The 25,397-nt window shown below is 50.3% G+C and overlaps 2 protein-coding genes across 3 annotated transcripts in view; one reads left to right on the top strand and one right to left on the bottom strand.

Moving 5' to 3' along the window:
* The window catches only part of MAP6 (microtubule associated protein 6), a 36,518-nt gene extending 18,564 nt beyond the window's left edge, over positions 1–17,954 (bottom strand). The window contains exon 1 of the mRNA XM_052699340.1: positions 17,127–17,954. Within this exon, the coding sequence (XP_052555300.1) occupies positions 17,127–17,821 (695 nt within the window). The 5' untranslated portion in view covers positions 17,822–17,954. The remainder of the gene's footprint in view (positions 1–17,126) is intronic.
* GDPD5 (glycerophosphodiester phosphodiesterase domain containing 5) overlaps positions 1–25,397 on the top strand; it is a 364,359-nt gene that overhangs the window by 239,135 nt on the left and 99,827 nt on the right. The window lies entirely within an intron of this gene.

Here is a 25,397-nt window from a genome sequence, read left to right as displayed (position 1 = left end):
CACAGAGCTGCTGAAGACCAACTCAAATGCTAACAGCTCTGGCATTGCTCATGCCTTGGGATAGAGATATCCAAGACTTTCCGTAAGGAACAATCAGTCTCGGGACACTGAGCAATGTGGAGAGGTCCAGCTATGATAGAAAAGGGTGAGCTGGACCTTAAATTCAGAGCAGAGGGCACATCTGGGCACCCATGGCCCACTTACTTGGGTGCCAACACTCCTGTGATCACCTCTGGAGAAAGATATCAGCAGATCCCACTGTTCAAATGCAAAATGTTCATCTAGAGATCTGGGAACCCAACAGCTTTGAGACCTCAGGAACCCCCCCTGGAACCTCATAACCTCACAGAGACTTGCTAGTTTATTCCTGCCTGAATTTCCCTTGATGTTACAAGCTCATGGGTTCTGCTGAGGAAGGGGTAAAGGGAAGAAAATGTGAAAACAATACCGGGTTTCTAATAATCTTATTTGCAATCCAACTCAACACAACTCCAGCACTCCCTTTGTAACAGCTGGCTTTCCCAAGGGTCTAAAAGGTGACTGCCCACAACATGCCTCATTCCACTGGGAGACCCAAAGCCAAAGCTCCATTTCCATTCAAACATGAAGATGAGGCATGCTCTCAGTAACCCATCCTGGCAACCACAGCCATATCCTACACCAAGCCGTGACACCAACGGTCCACATGTTGGCCATACCTTCTGGAAGCTGCTGTGCTGTCACTGCGCATGCTCCAGCCTCTGAAGTCACTGAATTTAATGCCACTGTGGTGAAGGCTGCTGAGAAAAGTTCCTGGGGTGATCACAGCCTGGCATTTCTGAACAAGCCTGCAGAAATAACCCATCTGTAAATGTCATGTTCACCCCTGGAAAATGGGTCAGGGCCAGGCTGAAGTGCTGCTGACATCCTCCTTAGTGGGCTGCATGGCTATTCTCCAGCTGGTTGGAGCAAGAGTGGTGTCAGTTCAGCAAAACACTTTACTCTACACGGCTTTCTGCTGCTCCTTACATGTAAATACAAGCATCCTCAATCACAGTGTGGCAGACCACACTGAAAAAGCTGTATGTGAATCTACAGTGTGAATTTTAAGAAAGGAACCTAGCTCAGCAAGATATGCTACCTGAGGTTGAGTAAAATGAAGCTTTTTGGGTCAAGCAAAGCAATTCAGGTTGGATATTAGGGAAAACTTCTCCCAAAGAGTGCCATTCAGGCACTGGAATGGGCTGACGATGAGGTGGGAGAGTCACTGCCCAGGCAGGTGCTCAGTGGGCAACACTGGCGGACAGTTGGATTAGATGGTCTTAGAAGTCTTTTCTAACCTTAATGATTCTATAATTGCATTTCATGAACCCACAGTAAGATCAGTCCACCCAGAGATCCAGCAGCAGGATGGGGTAGGAATCCAAAGGCCTTTCAGCAAGGATGGGCCAGGATGAAGAGCTGCTGAGGGAGTCTTCACCAAGTGCATTCACCTTGTGGTCCCCTGAGCAGGAGCTGCTGGCAAAACCCCCATCCTGACTTTCTGGGAAGCTCTGTCTGAAGCCCTGTAAGCTCCATGCCAGTTCCCGTTCCTGAGATCCTGGCCCTTCTCCAGCCGTGCTTTAATGATGCTGCAGTTCAGCTGCATCAGAACCGCAAGGTTTGTCCTTGAGGCAAAAAGATGCAGACTGGTAGTACTGGGGATGGCAGGTAAGGTTGTATTCGAATGTGCTGAAATGATCACCCAAATCACGGTGCAGAAGAACGGGTGTTTCCAAAGGAAGGCCAGGAAATGAAATGGAAGCTCTGGCTTTCTGTTGCAGCGATGTTATTCGACTCGCTGCATGTTTCTCCTCCCTTTAGGGGATCATTACTTCCCTTCTTTCTGTGATTCTAATGCAGCTGAAAATTAGCGTTGCACTTTGATTGCCTTTCTCGTCTGCATGACAGGGTAATTGCTCACCCTGACACAGGAGCAGAAATAGATCCAGTGGTGAAGGGGGTAAAGGAGGAACAGCATGCAGTTTAGACAAGCAGCTATTGGCTTGCCACTGCATCGATGACTTTGGTCATACGCTGCTCACCACAGGAGATACTACATGCCTACATCTGAATACCCTTCACATGCTATCTGTGCACCAGGTGTTCAAAGACCCAATGGTGCACATAAAAATGAAGGAATGAGTTAGTTCTCAGTTTCTGTTATGATAAAAATGCAATGCAGGTGTCAGCTTTCATGACAGATGCAGCTACTTGATTTCAAAAAGTGTGGCCACGCAAGAACAAGTGAGAGCTTGGGTTGGGATCCCCTTGAATATCTGAAGGGGACAGACTCTTCAGCAGGGTCTGTTGTGATAGGACAAGGGATTTGAAGCCAAAGAGGGGATATTTAGATTTCCTTATTTAGATATAAGGAAGGAGTTGCATACAGTAAGGGCAGTGAGGCACAGGTTGCCCAGAGAGGTGGTGGTTCCCCATTCCTGCACACACTCGAGGTCATGGGATGGGGCTGTGAGCACTGATGGAGCTGTGGGTGTCCCAGTTCACTGTGGGGAGTGGGACCCAATGGCCTTTAGGGGTCTTTACAACTCAACCCTTTCTGTGATTCATAGAGGAAGCATTGAGGAAGAAGGACTACTGAATAGAACAGCAGTGAACCAAGCACCATGGCAAACTTCATGCCAAGAATAAACGGAATTCAAGATTTTTCTTGCATCAGCCTAGAGGAGTAACAGGATGCCACAAGTCCAAAGCAATGAAACCCCCAAATACCACGTATTTCATAGACACACACAGTCATTATGGTTGGAAAAGACCTTCCAAGCTCCCCAGCCCCAACTCCAACCCATCCCACCAAGTCCACTCACTGTGTCCCTCAGTGCCACATCCCTACAGTTCTGGAACACCTCCAGGGACGAGGTGCTCCTCACTCCCTGGGCAGTCTGTGCCACTGCATCACTGCTCTCTGCGAAGGAACTGTTCCTAATATCCAACCTGAACCTCCTCTGGAGCAAATTCCTTACATACTGTGCATGGCAGCAGTCTAATCTGACAGTTTACAAGGGTGGGTGGTGACAGGACAAGGGGGAATGGTTTTAAAGCGAGACAGGGGAGGTTTGGGTCGGATGTGAGGAGGAAGTTTTGGAGGCAGAGGGTGGTGAGGCACTGGCACAGGTTGCCCAAGGAGGCTGTGGATGCCCCATCCCTGCAGGCATTCAAGGCCAGGCTGGATGTGGCTCTGGGCAGCCTGGGCTGCTGCTTGGCAACCTGCACACAGCAGGGCTTGGAGCTGGATGAGCGCTGTGCTCCTTTGCAGCCCAGGCCATTCTGTGATTCTATGATTCTATGATATCCTGGCAGAATGCCCTCCACCTTTGACGCTCCAGCCATTCACAACAGTAGATGTATCCTTGATCCCCAATGGATAGAGAAGTCTGCAGCCCAGCTTAGAAGCCAAGGTGCAGCAAGCACAGCTTCTTGTTTTCTGTTAAATCACTCAAACCTGAGTGTAGGAGGAACCAGGTATCTCCAAAGTGATTGACTTCCCCATCTCAAATTCTCCAAGCTAAAGTCTCACACGAGAGCAGAGCACACACCTATGCTTAGGCTCCCAAGTCATTTGATTTTATCCTATATTTGTCTAAGAGATAAAAATATAAAAGATAATATATGATACAGGTGTCTTGCATAAACAACCTTTGGATGCATCTTCTGTTCTTGCAATTCAAATCCATGACACCTTACTTCATCCTCCCACAAGCCACGTCTGCAATTAATAGGGTGCAAGCAGAGCACTGTGGGTGCCCCATTCTGGAGGGCCCCAAGGCCATGGGGCAGTCTGAGCTGGGGGATACCCAGCCAGTGGCAGATTGGGGCTGGGGAAGCTCGAAGGTCCAACCCAACCACTCTATGGTTCTATGAAGCCTCAGCACTGCCTTCCTACTGTGTGCACAGTTGTGTTCCCCACAGAGATCACCACAAATCCTTTGGCAAGAACTGTTCCAACAGAACCTCCCTGAGCCCACTGGCTGGCAGCACGGGTGCCAGCTCCAGTATAAGGTGCAATTCAGGGTAAATGGCTCCACAGCTCAATGAGCTGCATGTCCCCAGCGTGCAACCCAAGCAGGTGAAGTCAGGCATGGGGAGGAAAGCTGCACACAACATATGCAGGGTGACAACTACACAGCTACAAGTAATGCAACGTGAAGCAGACAAATGCAAGATTAACCTACATTTGGTCTGACCACGTGCCTGTTCTGTGCCAGTGTTTGTGCACGTGTTTGAGCTTGTGGTATTTCTTTACAGGATTATTTTTTCAGCATATACGGTGAGTTGCTGGGTTTGACAGAAAGGGCTGAATTCTGCTTTCTCCTTTATGCCTTTCTGTGCAACGGAGCCATTGAGTTAAAATTCTGAGACTGCAATTACTTTCAACTGGAAGAAGCATAATAGAGATGGGTATGACATGCATAGGTGAGTCTTGGTGGAGAGTCTTGACCTCAGCATTCCAGTAGGGCACCAGCACAGGCTGCCCAGGAAGGTATCCCAGGAAAGGGGAGATGTTGCTCTTGGGGACGTGGGTTAGAACAGTCACAGGTATGGGCTGCTGGTTGGACTGGATGATCTTATTGGTCTTTCCAACCTTAAAGATTCCATGACTCTATGATCCTATGATAAAGGATGCTATGATGATGGAGCTAAGGGAAAGCACTATGGGGCTGAGTCACATTCCCCTCACCCCGACCCTTAATGGACCCAAAACTGGGGTGCAAATTTGCTTTGTGCAACAGAAAGCAGAATTTGGTGCCTACTTCTGAAGATATTACACTATTAAAACACATCATATTTAATGGAGCAACACTCAGTCCACGCTGCTTATGGTCTCATCTTTCCTTAGGAGCTACCCCTGCTTGCAAAAGGCACAGAAGTGGATAAAATGTAGAAAATGTGTTAAAAATGCCCTCTGTGAGCGTGGGAGCCACCAGCATCACTGGGGCATGGATGAGGTTGTGAGGGGAAGACGCGCTGACACCAGTTCCCCACCACAGGATTTGTCCCATGGTATTGGATCTGCAAACACTGGGACCACCTCAGGGGAATCTAGGAAAAGGGCAGCATGGCAGATGGCTGCACGGCCACATTTCCTCCTAATTAACCAAAACGAGGGCTGGCATAAATGCACAAAGCAATTACTGGTCCCACGCTGACTGCACCGAAGGCTGTCACAAAATAGAAGAGCGCAAGGAGGGCTGGGGAAGCTTCGTAGATCTGCACCATCTGCAAACCCAGATCTACAAAGGTGTGCTGCTATCCCCTTCCTAAAGCAAAACCAAACCAGAAACCAACAAAAACTGGTGGAATAAAACTTAAAAGCACACGTTTACAGCTCATCTGCAATGGACAGGAAGGAGGATTTGTTATTGCTAAGCACCAACTTTTGCGTGCAGCAAAGGTTTACGGCCTCTCCACTGGGCAAATAACATGCGTTTGGAGAGCAGATGATGTGCAAACACTTCTTCCTTTGGAGCTGTTCCAAGCTTCCTCAAGAAATAAAGCATGCAAGGGATAAGTGTGTTAAGCAGGTACTTAATTGTGAGAGGAGACCAGAGACAAAGGCACCGTCTCCAAGGCACAGCATGCGTGCTTTAAGCACAATCCTGGATTGATATTTATTGCAACTGACAGAGCAGAAAGGCTCGGGAAAAAAGCACTCTTTCCCCCTCCATAAATAATTCACCCATCGTAACAGTTCATAAAATGTTTATATTAAGTAATAATTAAATATTGCATTGCCTAAAAAAGAAAAATAACTTAGGTTGCAGCCAGGATGAAGGACGGGGAGACGTTGTTGCCCTATGGCTGCCACACTGGGTTCTCTGCTGAGTTAAAGGGGCAGTTTCCCAACAAAAGGGCTTTTCCCATTGATATCCATGAGAGGAGAACACGAATCTCTGTTTTCACACATGGAAGTTGTGTGGTTTTCCATGCAAAGGCTTTGAGCCAGGCAGGGTGGGGTCAGCAGTCCCATATTAACCCTATTAACTGCTGAGCGATGACTTTTGACTTCAAACCACCAGCTATGCACACAGGCTTCAAGCCCATTAAGGGGTTATTCGGCCTTTGGTCATGGAGAAACACAAGGTCCAACACGGCATCAGCCTCCAGCACAACCTCAGCACGGGATAAAGGCTGGCAGGGAGAGCAGTGGGTGATGGCTGATAGCATCCATCAAATGTCATCACGCATACACCCATGCAACTCTTATTAAACCTTTAATTGCTTGATCCAACCTGTGCCTTAGAGAACGTAAAGAAAAACAAGCAGCTCCAAGGTCACTGCAGGCAGAAAATCAATGCGGGGAATGAATGCTAAGGACTTTCTTTCCCCTTAGTTTCAAAAAGAGGGACTGTGGAGACATCCTGCTGCCACCCTCAGTGGCCACAACATCTCTCAGCCCTGCTCCAGCAGAACACTGGGTACGTTCTTCTATTCAGCACACAAGCCCTGCTCCTCTCCATGGGATGGAGCATCCCAATGGACCTCTGCATCTCTGCAAAGACAGTTATCTGCCTCCTTCGTGCTCTGCATCCTGCCCACAATAACTGAACGCCTTCCCCCTCGTTAGTGACCACACTTTCTGCCCTCCTCACCTTCCTGATGGACCTCCTTTGGTCCACAGCTCTGCCAAAATAAAAAGCCAAATCCTGAGCAAGAGTTAACCTGAGGCTTTACTAATGTGTAAGGACGATACACCTTATGCATCACATTCCTCTACATACATGCCAGTACATTACTTTTTTTGGTGTTTTGTTTTGTTTTGTTTTAAATTACTACTTCCTAGACTTTCTTTTTCAATGCAGTAATAATTACTGACATTTGGTTTTTGAGCTACCACTGTTATTTCTCCCTATTTGTCACACCTCCATCTCTCCTGAACCGCTTCACAGAATCACAGAATGGTTTGGGTTGAAGGGAGCTCAAGGATCACGAAGCTCCAACCCCCCACCAATGCAGAGCCACCAACCTCCCCATCTCACAGCAGCCCAGGCTGCCCAGGGCCCCATCCAACCTGGCCTTGAACACCTCCAGGGATGGACGGGGCATCACAGCCTCTCTGGGCAGCTGTTCCAGCACCTCACCGCTCTCTGAGTAAAGAACTTCCCTCTTCCCATTTATTTCAGGCTGTTTCACCAATATGTCAAGATCTCTTTGAATTCCAATTCCAGCATGCAAAATGATTTCACCAGACACAAGTGATGGAGTCAGCATACAGATGAAATATAGCACTGTACAGGCAGTCAGGTGGGGTAGTCCTAAAGTCCTTAAAAAGCTCCTATACACCATAAGGTACTGATGCTAGGGAGGTATTGTCCATGGTAACTCGCAGGTAACTAGTGACAGGATGAGAGGTAATGGCTTTACATCGTGCCAGAGGTGATTCGGGTTGGATATTAGGTGAAATTCCTTCTCCAAAGAGCAGTGATGCACTGGCACAGGCTGCCAAGGAGTGGGGGTGGTCACCATCCCTGAAGATAATCCAGAACTGTGAAGATGTGGCACTGTGGCACTGGGCTTGGGGAGGTGGATTGGGCATGGGGATCTCGGAGGGCTTTTCCAATCTTAATGATCCTATAAGATATTTAAGATTGGTTGCATCCTATACAGAAGGGAAGAAGCAGATGTGACCCACCTGTGCAGGGTGCACGTGGTGCTGGAGTTCAATGAACACTATTGCTGGCTGAAACTGTGATGCTCCTGCAGAAACACATCCGTGCTCCAAGCTGTACAGAGGGTTTTTTATTCATTGACTCCATTGAGATTCAGATCAAGCTCTTGGGACACGTCTCCAAAGCTCCACGGCCCTCACAATGGGCCATCGAGGATGAAGCAGAGGTAAGTAATGAAAGTATTAAGATAGGTGTGACTGTAATAGCACTGAAAACGTGTTCAAACACCAAGAAAAACAAGAAAAACTATCAGAGGTTGCCTTTCCCAACTGATTAAAATGAGAACTTAGTTATTTCCACCAAGGCCAGATGCTCTATGCTCTCACAGCAGGAGGAGAGTATTACAGCTGCAGCACATTACATACAGTCAAGGAGTCAAGGATTTATAGTTATGGACTCATGGAATCAAGCAGCCACGGAGTCATGGAGCCACGGAGTCATGGAGTCATGGAGTCATGGAGTCATGGAATCAAGGAGTCAAGGAGTCAAGGAGTCATGGAGTCATGGAGTCATGGAGTCATGGAGTCAAGGAGTCATGGAGTCATGGAGTCATGGAGTCAAGGAGTCATGGAGTCAAGGAGTCATGGAATCAAGGAGTCATGGAGTCAAGGAGTCATGGAGTCAAGAAGTCATGGAGTCAAGGAGTCATGGAGTCATGGAGTCATGGAGTCATGGAATCAAGAAGTCATGGAGTCATGGAGTCATGGAATCAAGAAGTCATGGAGTCATGGAGTCATGGAGTCAAGGAGTCATGGAGTCATGGTATATCTGGTATAATCTAAATGATATTAAACATCTGTCCAAAAATTAGCTTGCTGTCATCAGCTGAGGGAAACCAGGAGGTGCAGTAAGGACTCAGTAGCTGGTGTCTCTTGGCCTATGTGCTGGTCAGACCACCTGAACACATTGATACCTGAGAGTATGGAATGAATGTAAACGAATAAAATCTATGCAAGAAAGAGGTAAAACCAACATATTCATATATTTTGTATATAAGTATCTTTCCATATGATCTCACAGAACTTTACACACTACTTTCCTATTATAGCATAGTTATCCCTTACATATCGTATCATAGCAGCGTGTTCATTTGGCCCTGCAGAAGCTCTGAACACCTCTGCAGCACTCATTCCCCTTCCCAAGAGATGTCTCCCAGTGCAGCAGAGGGATGGAGTGCCCACAGCAATCAGGGCCACAGCGATTCTCATTCTGCCTTCTGCATAACACAACCATGCAACTTCCATACCAAGCCTCAAACCTTGGATGCTACCAGACTCTGGTCTCACACTAAGTAGTATTCATATGGGCTAGAACATGGTGTCTGCTGAAATCCAGAACTCGTATCACATCAATCAACACTATTTGTCTGTGTTTGAAGAGCAATTACAGCCTTTCTGTATTTCAATAAATAAATAAACAAAAGAGTGGAGAGGCTATGAAGCAACCGATACAGGAGTGGACCATATCTAGACCTCCTGACCCTTCCCACTGCTCAAGAATAATACAAGCCTTCATTTTTCCCATTTTGCATCACATTGGAAGCACTGTGTAAAGCACCAAGGCTAGAAATACCTGAAGAAACACTGGAAGACCAGATCACAGAATTACAGAATCACCAAGGTCGTAAAAGATGTCCAAGATCATCCAGTCCAACCATCCACCCATCACCAATAGCTCTCATTAAACCACGTCTCTCAACACAACGTCCAAATGTTCCTTGAACTCCTACAGGGTTGGTGAATCCACCACCTCCCTGGGCAGCCCATTGCAGTGCCTGACCACTCTTTCAGAGAAGTAGATGTAGAGATCTTAGATTGCAGACTGTAGTAGATGTTGAGATTTGAAGGGCTGAACAGACAAGTCTTGCTTCTACTCACAGCACTGGCACTTCACATTTAATGAGACATCTTCCAGTTGCTCACTTCCATCTTCATATATCCCACCACCCTCAGTCCAAAATTCCAGGAGCCAGCTTTGCAAAAGCTGCCCAAATGTTGGACTTAATGATCCTTATGGGTCCCCTCCAACTCGGGATATTGTGATTATACTACACTGCTGTCAGGACTTCAAAATGTTAAATCCTGAGATGCATCCTGGCTTCAAAAACCCAGCAAAGAATGGAACAATCAGACTTTTGCATCTAATTCTCCCCTTAGTTTAAATAACTTCCCCAAACCAGAGCTCACTCCATTGCACTGGCAGCAAAGTGTGGCTCAAACTGCAAGCATACTGCAAGATACCTTGCAAGATGACCTCCTGGCAGAACTCAGGGTTGACGGAGACTCAAAATCCATCAAGTGGAGGTGGGAAGGGAAAGAGTACCCTGCTCTGCTGGGAATGGCGTCCTATTGGCACCATGCTCTGCCAAGAAACCACCAGCCCCACTGCTTCCCAAATGGGAGAATGGTAAAAGTTGAGAGTTGCAGCCCTGCCTGTGTTTCCAGCCCTGCCTCCATGGGGAGAAGCAAAAGGAAATGCTGGAGGAAGGCTGAAGCTCAGCAATCAGGGCTGGTCCTGAAGGACTTTCTCACCCTTCACCCAGCACCCAGACACAAACCTTGGGCTTCTGTACTGCAACACACTGGCCTGCCAAACTCTGACCTTCTCAAGTCCAATTTTTTGCTGGTTACACTGGATTTCTGGCTGAACCCAACCTGCCCAGCTCCACATAAATGCATGGCTTCTAAGATGTCTGCTTGTCATTGTTTTAGGAGAAATACATCAGCTTCACTTCTACAGGAAATGGGCTCCCTCCCATCTCCCCCCCTCTGCCTGTGTAGCTGGATTAATGGGAAGGAAGTGGTCAGCTACTGGCACAGGTTGCCCAGAGAGTGGTGGGGTCACCACCCCTGGGGGTGCTCCAGAACTGTGGGGATGTGGCACTGAGGGATGCAGGCAGTGGGCATGGGGGGGTGGGCTGGGATTGGGCTTGGGGATCTTGGAGGGCTTTTCCTGACTTTATGATTCCACAGTCCTATGAACTGGGAGAAAAAATGGACAAAGAAGAGGAAAATATCCACCAGTTCACCTAATAATTGCATGTAAGCATCATTTAATCAACAGCTCGCATTTACACAAAGCACTCCCACAGGAAGCAGAGAGTTTATAAAGGCAGCAAGATGAGGATGAGCATGGAAAAGCAAATCTGTGGCATCAAGGTGAGGATTTAAATCCCCAACAAACCCGCAGGAGAGCAGCGATCTGCAAGACAACGTGCTGTCCTGCAGGGTGTGGGTATATGCAGCAGCCCTGTGCATTGCTGCTTGCTTTGCAGCAGCCCATGCAAACCCCTGGGATCCCAATGCAGCAGCAGCCTCTGCATGCACGCACTGTTGCGGTGCTGCAGGGTTTCCTCAGGTGAAGGCACTGTGTAAGAAAAGGAGCTATTAATAGGAAAGCAAAACGTGTTTGCTACAGAGCACCTGCAATGCTGGGCTTGGGGAGGGGAGACGAGGCGGAGGTTGAAGCAGTCGCTGAGCTGCCCTGTGGGTGTATTAGAAACACAGTGAGAGAGAGGGGACATCTGAAGGGTATCCAAGGTGCAGAGTTACCAATCCAAAGAAATCAAACTTGCATCCTCTGAGAGTTCCTTGAAGCTGCCCTTCCCTGCTGCTCAGCACAGAGCAGCAAGGCTCACCTGCAGATATCAGCACCAGGGCTGTGCTCGCATCCAGCAAAGAGCAAAGGAGAGCAAGATTGATAGAGGGGAGAGTGCAGAAGTACTTAGAAATCGAAGGGTTGTTCCGCTGTTAGGAGACAGGGAAAGCAAAGGTCGTGCTCTAAATGTGAGAGGAGACAAATTTACAACAGCTATTCATGATTTATTTGGCAAAGGAAAGGCAGACAGAGTCCTGCTGTCTAAATGAGACGATCTCTCTCCCTCTTATCTTTATTTATTGTTTGCTTTACAGCAGTAGCCCGAAGCTGCCATGTGGAATTGGGGTCTGCTCGGCAGCATCTGCTCCTGCATGCACTGCTGTCCAAACAAACACAGCAGGGATGGGGAGGGGAGGAGGAGGGATGTCTGACACGTCCTTTGATACTATAACTGACTTAGCAGACAAAGAAAATGTGAAAATCTATCTAAAGCATTTGATACCGTGCCACGTGGGAGATTATTAATTAAGCCAGCGAATACGAACATCAGCCGAACGAGAAACTGGGCACGGGAAATGGAAATGCAAAGTGTTGAACGCTGAGCTGCAGCCTGGAAGGAGGTTAGAGGTGCTTAACGGTGCTGAGGTTGACTTTGGCACACAAAAGTAGGGCAACGCTGATGAGACCTCCTAATGGCACGATACTATGGGCAGCACCGGGAGGGAGGAGGATCAGGATAGCATGCAGGAAGAAGAAAGGGAAGGACCTCGACTGGCGTGCTCAAAATGGGGTGAAAATCCAGCAGGAAGCTCCCAGGCTGGGCTCTAATCACTGGGATTTCTTGCTATGGCTGGAAGTGCCTAAGGAGAATGAAGGGGTCAGCAGAGGTAGTGATGGCCACAAAGGTGGTGTGGTGGGGTCAGGAAGAGATGGGCGTCTCCTCCCCAGATCCACAAGCAGCACGTTGGATCCATATTTTAGAAATGCTGGTTTCCCTCAGGAAGAGGGAGAGAAGAACAGCTGATCTGGGGGACAGAAAAAAAACTAAGCAATGGGATGTCTATAATTGGATGTAATGGTTCAGGGGGTTCCATCCAATCCTATGTGCCATGGAGTCCCTGCCAAGGTGACCACAGCAGAGCATGAGCAGACAAAAAACTGCTCAGGTCCACCAACAACTCCATCACCAGAATGCCACCTCCTTCAATCCCGCCCTGCAGCACGCACAGCCACAAAATTCTGCTCTGCCTACACTGCTTCCAGCTGAGCCTGAAGATGGATACTGTCCACTTCAGGGTGAGTGCAGGCAATATGACTTTTGGGTTGGAATGGCACCGAGACTCTTTCCCAGCTGATGGACAGACCACATCCAGGGGAGACCGGTCATAAAACTGCAGAATCATGGAATCCTTAAGGTTGGAAAAGACCTCCCAGATCCTCAAGCCCAACCCATAGAATCATAGAATCATAGAAACATAAAATCATAGAATCACCAAGGTTGGAAAAGACCTAAAAGCTCACCCAGTCCAACTGTTCCTCTATTCCCAATAGCTCCCACTAAACCACGTCCCTCAACACAACATCCAGCCTTTCCTTGAACACCCCCAGGGTCGGTGACTCCACCACCTCCCTGGGCATCCATTGCAGTGCCTGACCACCCTTTCTGAACAGTAATACTTCCTCATGTCCAGCCTGAATCTCCCCTGCCGTAGCTTGAAGCCGTTCCCTCTGCTCCTATCACTGATGACACGAGAGCAGAGGCCGACCCCCAGCTCCCTGCAGCCTCCCTTCAGGAAGTCATAGAGAGCAATGAGGTCTCCCCTGAGCTCCTCTTCTCACCCTGAACATTCCCAGCTCCTTCAGCCTCTCCTCATCAGCCCTGTGTTCCAGACCCCTCACCAGCTTTGTTGCCCTCCTCTGAACACGTTCCAGGGCCTCAATATCTTTCTTGCAGTGAGGGGCCCAAAACTGGACACAGTACCATCCCTCCTGTGCCCACCGACCACGTCCCCAGGTGCCACATCTACGCATCTGCTGAACACCTCCGATGCGGAGCGTGATAAAACAGCTGCAACACTCATTTCAACCCTCTCCACATCTCACTGTGAGAGCCTTATCCATGCCATTATCCCACACAACGGTCGCTGGAGCACCAGCATCATCTGCTAAGAGTATGGACAGAGCCAAAGCCACTCAGTATCACCCACTGAACCTCCTTTTCCGGATGGATGAAAATTCCCCGTTCCTTTGCCTTCCTTGCAGCCGACAGCAATCTTGGATCCCCACATCTGTATGGATTAACTTAACATCGCTCCTATGCAAAATGAGAGGTCATAGCTAAACGACATTGGGAGATTAAGTCTGCCCAGAAAAGCTCTGGTTCATTATCTCCTCCATCCTATCTCAGAACTGCGATGTGGACCAGATGGGGACGTCCTTCCAACCCGACATCCCCAGTTGCACAGTGATGGAGCATGAACTCCCCATCTGTGTGTGAGTGGCTCCAAGGAGGACATCCCTCCTGAGTCAGCTCCTCTGCGTCTCACAGAGCTCACAGCAGCTCCAGCACTGAGTCATTCATCCCTGCAGCTCCTACACTTCCCATTTGCTCCACGTCTTCAGCACCTCCAGGGCTTGAGATGAGCGACAGCGCATTAGCAACAGGCGCCTCGTTAATACTACAGGAGTCACCACTATTCCTCTCATTTCCTCTGATAGGAAAAGAAATCGGTGGGAAAAATAAATAAAAAATTTGGTAAAAAAAAATAAAAAAATCCATATATGTCTCTAGTAAAGAATCTGAAAACAAAGCTTCACAGTATTGCTTCTCATGGGGAAACTCATTGCACTACCACCCGCTTCTGCACAACGGGAGCGGTGCTTCTCATTTGAGATTTCCCCTTTCATTTTTTCTCCAGGGAAAAATATACAAACCCAGTTTTCCTCCTTGCTGAAAGATGTCCTTATGTGGTCCCTCAAGGTCTGCTGGGAGCAAAGAGGAGGGGGATGAAAGCAGTGCAAACTGGCCCCATAGCTTTGCCTGGGCAGCCCGTGTTTTGGGAAGGGATCAGGTGGTCCCTGGGAAGCCCTGTTTCTGTTTCCCCACTGCAGAAGAGAAATAAGACCCTACATGGCAAACAGATGCCAACATGCACAACCTGATCACCTTCAAGCCTACTTGCTCCCAAGGGATTCAAACTACAACTGTCCTGGGAGTCACTTCACTTACAGAAACCATTAGGATTGGACTCACACTCGGTCATTTCCCTACACAAATGGTTTTCCCATTTATTCTGTAGGATCTCTGGGGCACGTGGAGTCCCCTGCAGATGTGCAGTGCTGCCATAGCTGCTCTGGACTTGCTGAAGGATTGAGTGAGCATGGGGGGAGATGAGGTGACAGCTGGACTTGGGGATCTTGGAGGTCTTGTCCAACCTTCATGATTCCATGAGTGGGCACGGTGGGGATGGGTTGAGGGTTGGACAAGACAGTCCTGGATGTCTCTTCCAATCTTAACTATTCTATTATTCTGAATAATCCTCCAGCACCAGGGCTGGGAGCAGCCTCCATCCTCCATGGCCATCACCATCAGGAACACTCTCTGCTCTATTGCTCTGAGCAGACCCGAGAGCTCACAGCACGCAGGCCCTGCAGTATTCTCTATGAAGAGGTAAAAAGGGGAATTCCTCCCTTTCTCATGCGCTGATGACCTTGGGCTCGTCGCTGGACGCATCCCATGCTCTGTTCCAAACTCCCCAGTAAACAACACAGCATCACAGCACGCTGACAAGCCATTAGTGGTGTGTTCTTTGGTTTCACCAAAGGTCTCTTCCCAGCCCCGGAGCATCGCATTACGCTGATTCGTAGCACTGGAAGGAAATCTTCCCCAGTTCTGCCTCCAGCCAGCAGCCACACACCAGCAAAGGGCACAGAGGACAAAGCCCCATGTCAGCCACCCCTGGGTTGTTAGGGGGTAATTCTGGCTGCCCCATCTGGTAATTGTGGGTGGCCCCATCCTTGGAGTGGAACCTTCATCCTTGGAGATGTTCCAATCTCACCTAACCCTACACCACCCTATACAGGTAGGGAGACCCAAGAGCAGTGAGGTTTTCCACAGTGATGGGGATTGGCAGAGTTTGGCTTTCAGAAACCCAAACAAAAAGCAACACTTCAAAGATGCCTGATTTGAACAGAAGCTGAGAGCAATCAGCCACAATATCAAGCCTTCGTGCTCCTATTGGGTCCAGCACCTGAACCCATCTGAGCCTCTGCACAGGGAGGACATGCAGCTGTAGGGGTTTGCTGGAGCAGACTATGGGGTGCACACAGGGGTGGAACGGCAAGCAATCTGCATCTAAATAATTACGTAAATAACCCTAATTATCCTTTGTAGCAATGGAAGAGTGCAATGTGACAGCTCTCCAGCTCTATTCCCAATCCCAAAACAGACAACTCGAAAATCCCTGCCCATCCTCTGCCATCTCAGAGCACCTGAACCACCGCATCCCCAGAGAGATGGATGTGGTTCTTCCAAAACACAGCAAAAACAAGCAAAAATAAACCCTAGATCCCATTGCTTGAGCCATCTCCCACCTGGAGAATAGGGACAGTGGGACAGAAAACCCAGCTTCACAGTAAACCTGCAAGGATTTACTATCTGCTTGGTGGCAGAGCACGATCTCCAAACCCCCCTTAGGGAAGAAAATTGATGTTTCCCCAACCCACCGCTGTGCACACAGGCACAGGAACAAGCAAAAAGCTGCAGTCACACCTAGGTCACAAAGCAGCCCCCCTCCCCAGCTCTGCTCTCTGCCATCCCCACCCTCGGCAGAGGTGGGCACTGCCAAAGAAAGCTCTGGAAAACACAATCTCAGCAAATCCTCCTTGCAAACACCCGTGCAGGGCAGCAGCCACTTTGTTTTTGCATTCCCGACGCATCCGACCCCGCTCAGAAATACAAGCAAAGCAAGGAGATTAATGCAGCGAATGCTAAAAGGGGTGAAATCAGGGCACCGAGACTGGGGTGGGGAATAAAAGGGGGGGGAAGGGAGGGGGGGGAACCCAGGGACGTGCCGCCCCACGCCGTGCCGCGTTAAACATGGCAGCATCCCAAGGCTGCCCCACCCAAGCAGCGCAGGGCGCGCGTCACCCGCATCCCAACACGGCCCTGGGATGCTTTGTCTTAGGGATGCTGCTGGTCCAGCATGCCTGGGGCCCAGGGATGATGCTGTAGGGATGTAGGGGGGTCTCTGAAGCCAGGGACTGGGATGTTTCTGGATGCAGGGATGCTGTCGGGATGCGGGGATGATGTCAGGATGCAGTGGGGGTCTCTGCATTGTAAGAGGAAGGGATGCTGTCGGGATACAGGGATGCTCTCAGGATACAGGGATGCTTTCAGGATGCAGGGACAGTGCCAGGATACAGGGATGCAGTCAGGATCCAGGGACGCTGCTGGGATGCAGGGATGCTGCTGGGATACAGGGACACTACAGGGATACAGGGATGCTTTCAGGATATTGGGTCCCTGCTGGGATACAGGGATGCTGTTAGGATGCAGTGGGGTCTCTGAACACCCAGAGATCCTCTCGAAAGGGACCAGCAGAGCTTTGCACACGGCAGAGAAGTGACCAGAGCACCCGCACGGCGAGTGGGGGCCGCGCTGCAGACCCTCCCCGTAGGACCCGAACCTTCACTCCCTGCATCCCAATAAAGCGGGACGTGCCGAAAGGTGGCTACAGGGCGACAAAGCGACAGCGAAAATCCTCGGGAACCAAACCGCCCCGCCCCCCAGAGACGGACGGGACGGCCGAGGGGGGATCTCACCTGTAGGACGAGCTGACCCCCGCCGCCACCACCTCCTCCTTGATCTGCCGGTTGAGAGCATCGGCGGCCGCCCGGCCCCGGCCCTCCTGCCCGCCCGCCTCGTCGCCCCTCTGCCGCCCCTTCTCTCGGCCATCCCCGGGCCGGGCCGCCTTGGGATGCTCCTCGTCCGCCTCTGCCTCCTCCTCCTTCTTCCTCCTCTTCTCCTGAGCCGCTTTCTCGGGAGATCCGCGCTCAGGGACGAGCATAGGGGAAGGACCCGCTTTGGGGATCCACGGGTGGTCCCCTCTTTTAGGGATGGGCCAAGCGCGGAAATCCTTTTGGTACTGCGTCTCCTTCTCGAAGGGCGTATCGGACGGCTGGTACTCGCTTTTGGGTTTGCAGCTGGGCTCGGGGCGCTGCACCTTCCAGGGTTTGTAGTCGTGCCGCATCACCGAGTCCGCGGGCGGAGAGCCGTGCGGGGCCGTTCCGGGCCGTGCGGGGCCGGGAGCCGCGTCCCCCCCGCCCGCAGCCGCGGCATCGCCCCCGGGTTGGGTATCGATGGGCGCCGCCGCGCTGCGCGGGATTTGCGCGGGGAGGGGCTGCTCGGTGGCTTCGGAATATTTGGTGAAAACCAAAGGGACGGCGATATCGGCTTTATCCAGCTGGTTCCAAAAGCGGGCGATGCAGCAGGCGCGGGTGATGCAGGGCCACGCCATGGCGGCCCCGCTCCGCGCTGCTCCGCGCTGCTCCGCGCACTTTCCGCGCAGCGGCCGCACGCAGAGATCGGAGCGGTGCAGGGAGCGGAGCGCAAAGCCCCGCGCAACGCCCGCGCAGCGCAGCGCAGAACGGGGCGGGGCTTCTGACGGGGGCTGGGCCTAAAGGGGGCGGAGCTTACCAAGGGGGCGGGGCTCAGCCAAGGGGCGGTGGCGCACCTGCGCGCATGCGCACGCGCGCAGGACGCGGCCGTGCGTAGCAACGTTTGCGCGTATGCATGTGTGCACATATGTGTGTGTGCAGGTGTGTGCACGCATCAGGACATGTCTGCACATGCACCAGCACGCGTGTGCATGCATGTGCCTCGCGTGTGCGCTTCCGTTTGTGCACGCTTGCATGGAGGGCTGGGTGTGGGGGTGTGCATGGTTGAGTGCCTGCATGGAGGCACGTATGTGCAAGCGTGTGCCTGCATTTGGGTGCATGTGTGCGACTGTGCATGCTCACACAGCTGTGTGCATTCAGTCCGTGTGTGTTGTGTGCGCTCATGTGTGCAAACCTGTGCGTGTGGATGCATGTATGTGAATGCACGTGTGAATGCTTGCATATTGCACATGTATGTGTATGTGTGTGTACCTGCATGTGCATGTTTGCACGTAGGGGTGAGTTGTTGCAAGCATATCCCTGTGTGTGCACAAGCTTGCATGCATGTGGTTTCACTTGCGTGCATTTGAATGTGTGCACATAAATGTGTTTGCATGTGCACAGATGTGTGCAGGTGTAACCGTGCTTGTGTGTGCGAGCGTGTGCTTGCATGTGAATGCATGTGTGTGGCTGTGGCTGCTGTGTGCACTCAGTTCACTGTGTGACTGTGCATGTGTTCATGTGTGCGTATCTGTGCGTGTGGACGCATGTCTGTGATTATACATGTGTGGATGCTCATCTATTGCACGTGCATGTGCACATGTGTGAACCTGTATGCATGTGCATGTTTACATGTAGATGTATGCACACACATGCACACACAGCTGGACACACCTACGGAAATGCATGCACACACACGGACACGAATGCACAAGTGCATGTGCACACACACATGCAACCACATGCATGCACACTTGTGCACACACACAGGTATACATGCACCTACACACCCCTACTTGCAAACATGCATGCATAGAGATTCACACGTGTGCATACACACACGGGTACACACGTGCAAAGTACAAGCATTTGCACATACACAATTACATGCACGCGTCTACATGCACACAGGAGAACATGCAAAATCACATGTGAACCGTGGTGCACACAGGTGTGCAGGCATAAACACACACACGTGCAGTCACACACACACACTTGCAAATCCATGTGCACATGCAAGTGCTCACGTAGGAACACCCACCCATGTGCACTCATACACGCACACCCATGGGCACATGCAAATGCATTCATACATGTAGGCACACATGCTTGCACTCTAATACGTGCACACATGCCCTGGCACAGATCAACTCATGCACAACATACACATGCGTACAGAAACATGCATGTGAGAGCGTGCACAGATGCATGAACTCATGCACACGTGCTCACCTACACATGCATGAGGACACGTGCACACACATGGACACGTGCACGCGTGCAGACACTGCACTCTGTTATTGTGGCCAATTATCTCCCTCTGCCATTTCATTGCAGGGTTGCAGGGGTGGGATTTTCATTAAAGACACAGGAACTGCTCTTTTCAGCACTGGGGTTCACATCAGTTTTCCAGGAGCTCGTTGCTCTGCGTGTGGCAGAGGGGTGAGCACCTGCAACAGAAGCACCAGTCACCGCTTTCCTCTTCAAACTGACGTTATAAAGGCAATTCCATGGGGAGCACAGAAGCTCTGAATGCACTGCAATCCCTTTTTGCACAAGGTGCAGCAGCGCCTGGCTCCAGCCCTGCGTTTCTTTGCACGCTGCTTTCAGTTTGATGATAGGAAAGCAGGAAAAACGCCACCCAAGGTCTGCAAGATTGCAAAGGGATCAAGCCCAAAGATTGCAAAGGGATCAAGCCCAAAGATTGCAAAGGGATCAAGCCCACAGTAACCCAATGCAACAGCTCCCGTCCTACAGCTGCAGAGCATCCCAGCCCTGCATCCAGCTTGCTTGCTGGGCTTTTGCACAGTGCCTAGCATCCCTCTGGGATTTTGCATGTGCACAGAGCAATGGGCTGGTTTTGCAGGAAGGTGCAAAGTCATGCATCCCCCATCTCTGCTTTTTCCTGAGCTCTGCAAGGTTTGGCAGTGTCAGGAGGCTCTGCAGATACCCAGCAGTGCTGGATGAAGCTAGAGGCTGCAGAAAGAACAAATCACTCGGTGTCTCCCGGAGAGAACTGTGTGCTTCTATATAAATCCTGAAGCATGGCTGCTCATTCACTTCCAGGAATCAGCAATGGAAATAATCTAATCGCATACGTCAAGTAAAATCCATTAGTTCTAATTAGCCCAATGGAGCTGCTGGCTGTAAACCTCTCTTGGAAAGCATAGGAGTTAAAAAATAAAATAAAATAATATAAAATAAAATAAAATAAAATAAAATAAAATAAAATAAAATAAAATAAAATAAAATAAAAGTGCCTTAGAGTTCAAATTACAGCCGAAAGCAGGAATGGCTTTCCCCTTTCTCCTGGATAAAGGCCATGGTGCCACGATGGGGCACTGGCTGAGTTGGGTTGAGATGGGTTGGAGAATAGCTTTCTCTGTCCTTCTGGGAAAAGGCCATGGTGGGACGCTGGGTTGGGTTGGGGAATAGCTTTCTCCTGGATAAAGGCCATGGTGCCACGATGGGACACTGGGTTGGGGAACAGCTTTCCCTGTTCTCTTGGGAAAAGGCCACGGTGCCATGATGGGATGTTGGGTTGGGAAACAGCTTTCCCTGTTCTGGGAAAAAGTCATGATGCCATGATAGGTTGTTGGGTTGGACTGGGGAATAGCTTTCCCCTTTCTCCTGGATGAAGGCCATAGTGCCACGATGGGACACTGGCTTGGGTTGAAGAACAGCTTTCCCTGTTCTCCTGGGAAAAGGCCACGGTGTCATGATGGGATGTTGGGTTGGGAATGACCAAGGACACCATTGTCACTGCACTGGGATTTGCCCAGTGGGCTTTGATGCCACCCAAGAAAGCTGGTTTGCATGGTGCTAGGGGTATCACACTGGGGAGGAAAGCAGAGCAAACACTGAATGTTGCAGCACCCTGAGTTAGTGTTGGCTTTCAGTAGATGCCCAGGAGGCTGTGCTGGGTCTCATCTGTGCAGGAATGGGTCTCATCCTTGATGCAGAGGCAGGGAATAGCTCCAGGCATCCCCACACAATGACAGCAGTGTTTTGGGAGCTAATTAACAAGGAGCTGGTGAATCTTTTCCAGGCATCCTCAGATGAATTTGGGATGTTGAGCTTCCAGTTGAGCTACAGCTGATGGTGCCCATCCTGGGCCAGGTCTGAAGCTGCTTCCTGTGCTACTCTCCAAATTTCTATTTTTCTATGCTAATCTGCTGACAAAAAGGGATTGACTCCTTGTCTCTGATCACCAACCAACATCACGTGCCGTGTGTGCAAGTTTTCCCCTCGTGCACACATACCCACCAGTTACAGCAGTGGGAATGGTATGTCACAGGAGCAGCGCAGTAAAGCTCAGTGTAAGACTTTATGGGAGGGAAGATGGTTTGATTTAAAATCATTTAAATATGAAAATTATTATTAATAATAATGATGAGGGGTGCAGTGTGGAGCCAGGAGTTGAACTCAATGATCCATATGGGTGCCTCCCAACTCAGGATAATCTTCAGTTCTACAATTATAGAGACCATTGGCATCAGCTTCACAAGAGGTGAGGCCCCGGCTCCAATGCAGACCCGGGTCAGAGCTCACCAGGTGAAGTGTGTGCACCTGGAGAAGTGCATCCAGCTCCACACCATCTTGATTAGGTGCAGAAAGATCTTTCTAGATAGATTTATATCCAATATCTCTGCTACCTCCATGTCCAAGTCACATCCTTGAAGCATCATCTCTGCACCAGGGCTGTCCCTGCAAGGACTGTCCCTTCTTTGGTCCCCAGCATGTGGCACCACGGACAAAGGAATACAGCACCACAGCAGTTGGCCACATACAGAGGAATTTTTGTGGATTCTTGAGTCTTAAATCATTTTGTGGTCACACACAACAGTGTGGATATGAAATTCCGTAATGGAACTCAATGGCGAAAGAGGAATCATAGAATCATAGTCAGGGTCATAGAATGGCTTGAGTTGGAAACAGGACCTCAAGGCTCACCTGGTTCCAACCTCCTGCTGTGGGCTGGGTGCCACCCATCCGACAGGCCGCCTTGGACCCATCCTACCTGGCCTTGGGCACCTCCAGGAAAGAGAAACCAACAGATAATTACTGCAATTACGCTTTCAGCTTCCTCCTGATAACTTCCCTCCCACTGGATGCGTGTCATGGCATCGCTCCTTGCAGGTAAACCTTCAGGTCCTCGGTCCAGGAGCACAGCCAGCTCCCCACATGCAAACTGCTCCATTCCGGGTATGGGGTCCTGTGGGGTCACCCCAGTATGCTGATGTGTAAAGCTGGATGACTTGCAAAACCCGCAGCTCGGTGACCCAGGGCTTCAAGGGTTGGCATTCGGAGATGGACATTGATCAACCCAATCACAAGGGCTGCTGATAAAGGGATTACAGGAATGACCTATTGAGGGATTAAAGGGCTTAATGCTCCCGAGCTGAATACAAGCACAGGAGATCGGATAACTGACTATAAATACCTGAGAAGGAAAAGGCCAAGGGGAATGTCACTGGAGGGGTACCATGGAACACACGTGTGGGAGGAGGAATGGTGAGAAAATGAGATTTCAGTGACTGAGAATTGGGTGATATGAGTAAATGGAACAGCAGACAAATTCCCCTGGAGGTGCTGCCATGGGACTGCAGGGAGGAGGAGTGAGCAGCACTGGGTGTCATCAGCGCATGGAATCACAGCTCAGTGGTATCTCACTGATGATCCCCTCCAGCCTCTCCACAACCAAACCAAGTCAGCACAGAGAACAGGAGAAAGATGTGAAAGCAATCAGAGAAACACGCGGGAGAGCTGGGATGGGAGAATCACCACCTCAATCATAGGATCACAGAGTCAGGAAGGCTGGAAAAGCCCTCCAGAAGCCCCAACCCCTCTCCCAACCCTCATGCCCACTGCCCACATCCCTCAGTACCACATCTCCATGGCTCTGATCCCACCCTATCCCATCCCATCCCATTCCATCCCATCCCATCCCATCCCACCCCATCCCATCCCATCCCGTCCCATCCCATCCCATCCCATCCCATCCCATCCCATCCCATCCCATCCCATCCCATCCATCCCACCCCATTCCATCCCATCCCATCCCACCCCATCCCATCCCATCCACCCCATCCCATCCCATCCCACCCCATCCCATCCCCATCCCCATCCCATCCCATCCCATCCCATCCCATCCCATCCCATCCCATCCCATCCCATCCCATCCCATCCAACCCATCCCCTAAGTGTGAATCTTCCCCTTCTGTGACCAGCACCAGCTTATATTTCCAGCAGCAGTTATGCAGAGAACATCTAATTGTTGGAAGACCCCATAGTGCAGAGAGCTCTGCTCCCTTGTAGCACAAAGCACAGGTGTGGTTTCACCAATGCACAGCAATAGCTGCATCCCTGTCCCTGACTAACTGGAAACCTCTGAGCCCTTTCAAGCTTTGGAAGATTTCAAAACCATTTCCAAGTATTTTTCTCTCCTGATTTAAGGAAACATAGATACAAAAGGCAAATAGCATGCCCATGACAGAGCAGGACATCAATATTTATTACCCAGCTGAGCCTTGGTCAGCTTTTCCACGGAGCCAACTTGTACATCAATAAATCTAGAACATGATATTTTTTACTGTAATAATGAACCATGAGCAAAAAGCTGCTCAGGGAATCAGTGATACAGCAGCTGCAGGGGTTGGCATGACATTTCTGGGGGCAAAAGGCTCTTCTCAATGTCTGGACCTTCTATGGGGCTCAGGTGGGATCCTTCCCAGCAGCACAGGCAAAGAGCTGCCCAGCAAGCCTGCAGGATGGGAGCCACACCTTGAAGCATCCCCAGGAGTGTCCCTGCAAGGAATGTCCCCTCCATGTCCCCACTGTGCCTCAGTGACCACACACAGCCCAAAAGGACCCGGACCTTGGGGACATGGCTGGTGGGCACGGTGGGATGGGTTGGGGTTGGGGATCTTGGAGGGTTTTTCAGCCTTCGTTTTTCAGCCATGATCTCTGCAGGGTGGTTTGTTTTGCTATTGCTGCTGGTTTGCCTTGGGAATTGTTGGTGCTGGTTGTTTCTCAGCAGGAAAGGTCTCCAAGCAACGGAGCCTAAAGAGTTAAAAGCTTTTCCTTTCCCAGAACAGACAGGGCCTGAAGACAAAGGGGACAGATGCAAACAAGATCAGAGCCCATTATAGCTCAATTAAAGCAACCAGTGTCTTTAGGAAAAGAGCCCCCAGGGTCAGTGAGTCCAGAAAAGGGAGGCAGAAAGATGTCTGTCCTTCCCATCCTGGCATGTTCCAAAGGCCCGACAAAGAGGAGGGATTTTTTTCCAGCTCACACCTCCCGTTTGCTTTTGACAAGGACTGGTTTTTGCTTTTGTTCTGTCATCCTTGGCCACGGCGAGCGCTGGGATTTGCAGTGCCCTCAGAGAAGCAAAGGATGCCTTTCAGCAGTCAGCCCACTGTTTAGTTCAGCCCAGTGAATGGTTAATTCCGTATCCTGGTTACTGCCGAGCTCCGTGGTTTTCTCAGATGGCTCCTTTGTTTACCTGAGCAGATTGTCAGTTCTCAGAGGATGTTTTCCCCCAAATTTCAGAGTTTCATTTGTTTGTTTGTTTGTTTTTCAACCAGAAAATTGCAGGTTGGAATTTGATGCATGTGATTTTTCAAAGGTACGGACAGTGGGAGGTAGAAATGCAAAAAGGAGGTAGTGTTTGCAGGCTCCTGCACCCATATAAGTCTATACAGGGAAGCACATGGACCGTTGACTGTCCTATCCACCCTTCTGTCCATCTTTCCCTCCCTCCATCCATCCTCCATCTCCATCCATCCTCACGAAGTTTAACAAAGCCAAGTGCAATGCCTGCACCTGGGTCTGCATCAGTACAAGCTGGGGTGTAAGGGGTGTAAGGTGTAAGGATGTAAGGATGGAGAACAGCCCTGCCAAAAGAGACCTTGGGGTACTGGTGGGCGTGAGCCAGCACTGTGCCCTTGTTGCTCTAAAGTCACCTGCATCCTGGGCAGGAGATGGGTCTGTGAGCACCTGATGGAGCTATGGGTGTCCCTGTGTATTGCAGGGAGTGGGACCAGATGGCCTTTAAGGGCCCGTACCAACTCAAACCAGTCTGTGATTCTATGATCCCTCCCTCCCTCCATCCATCCATCCATCCATCCATCCATCCATCCATCCATCCATCCATCCATCCATCCATCCATCCATCCATCCATCCATCCATCCATCCATCCATCCATCCATCCCTCC

This window comes from Tympanuchus pallidicinctus, unplaced genomic scaffold, assembly GCF_026119805.1.
Source record: "Tympanuchus pallidicinctus isolate F22 unplaced genomic scaffold, pur_lepc_1.0 scaffold36, whole genome shotgun sequence".
Classification (NCBI taxonomy): domain Eukaryota; kingdom Metazoa; phylum Chordata; class Aves; order Galliformes; family Phasianidae; genus Tympanuchus; species Tympanuchus pallidicinctus.
Note: the sequence above shows the minus strand (reverse complement) of the source record. Positions and strands in the feature narration are given on the sequence as shown.